This window comes from Phaethon lepturus, unplaced genomic scaffold (genome assembly GCF_000687285.1).
Source record: "Phaethon lepturus isolate BGI_N335 unplaced genomic scaffold, ASM68728v1 scaffold7242, whole genome shotgun sequence".
Lineage (NCBI taxonomy): Eukaryota > Metazoa > Chordata > Aves > Phaethontiformes > Phaethontidae > Phaethon > Phaethon lepturus.
Genome location: NW_010521150.1, coordinates 7261 through 8351, shown reverse-complemented (window position 1 = coordinate 8351; position 1091 = coordinate 7261). Strand labels below are relative to the sequence as shown.

Sequence of the window (1091 nt, the reverse complement as noted above, 5' to 3'; positions counted from 1 at the left end):
GGGTGGAAGGAGCGGGCTGGCAGCCAGGCTGAAGGAGGTGGCTGGTCCCTGTGGGATGCTCCTGGCGGGCAGGTGTGGGTGGGGAGGATGGCAGCTGGAATCTCTCCTGGCTCTGAGTTTCCTCCAAGCCAGCTGCCACGTGTTGCCAAGCCGCGCTGGGAGCACAGGGCAACGGCCGGCTCGCCCGTGCCTGGCCCGCGGGTGCCATGACGCAGCTCTCGCCCCTCTCCAGGCGTTTCTGGCCACCCTCAGTCCTCCCATGGTGGTGCCGGAGGAGAAGCTGACCCGCTGGCATCCTCGTTTCAATGTGGATGAGGTGCCGGACATCAGCCCGGCGGAGCTGCCGCAGCCGCCCCAGGAGGACAAGCTCACCACGGCCCAGGAGGTGCTGAGCACGGCCCGGGGGGGGCTGGTGAGTCGGGGCCGGGGTCTGGCTCCGTCTGCAGCTGGCAGACCTCGAAGCAGCCATCTGCTCCGGGAAGGTGTTACCAGATGGGGGTCGGGCAGGATCATTTCGGAGCCACCGGACTCGGGGCACTGCAGGATGTCGGCAGGTGGGAGTGCAAGCCCGGCTGTTGCCGCTGCGGGTTGTGGTGTAGGACTGGTTTCAGGCTAGAGGAGCCGTCAGTGCCGACTTTGGGGCTGGGAGAGGAGACGAAGCACCCCAAGCTGTCCTCCGGCAGGCAGGGACGGGTCAGACGCGCTGGGCTGCGTGGGGGCGGCGGAGGGGAAACTTCTCCTTCCTCCAGCGTGAGCTGGAACCCAACTCCTCCTCCCTCTTCCACATGAGCAGATGGAAAAAGCTCTTGCCAACCTGGCCTTAAGAAGCGCTGAAGCCAGTGTGGGGGAGCCGGTGGTTTCCAAAGCACCGTCCCCTGCCAGCTCCTCCAGTGCTCTGAAAGGGGTGTCCCAGGCCCTGCTCGAGAGGGTGAGTAATTCGGTCCTGGCCGTAACGCCGGTGCCGGCGGACCTGCCTGTGTCTCACCCCATCTGCTCTGCTCCCCAAGATCCGGGCGAAGGAGGCGCAGAAGCTGCAGGCGCTGATGACGCGGGACCCGCGGCAGGTGGGGCGGCTCAGCTAGCGCGTGGCG

At 66.9% G+C, this 1091-nt stretch overlaps 1 protein-coding gene across 1 annotated transcript in view; it reads left to right on the top strand.

Annotated features, from left to right (window-relative positions):
• Positions 1–1091, top strand: part of CDT1 (chromatin licensing and DNA replication factor 1) — a gene marked incomplete at its 5' end in the record, with an annotated part of 2273 nt that overhangs the window by 671 nt on the left and 511 nt on the right. The window contains 4 exons of the mRNA XM_010281418.1: positions 233–416; positions 622–623; positions 791–928; positions 1008–1079. Coding sequence (XP_010279720.1) covers positions 233–416; positions 622–623; positions 791–928; positions 1008–1079 — 396 coding nt within the window. The remainder of the gene's footprint in view (positions 1–232; positions 417–621; positions 624–790; positions 929–1007; positions 1080–1091) is intronic.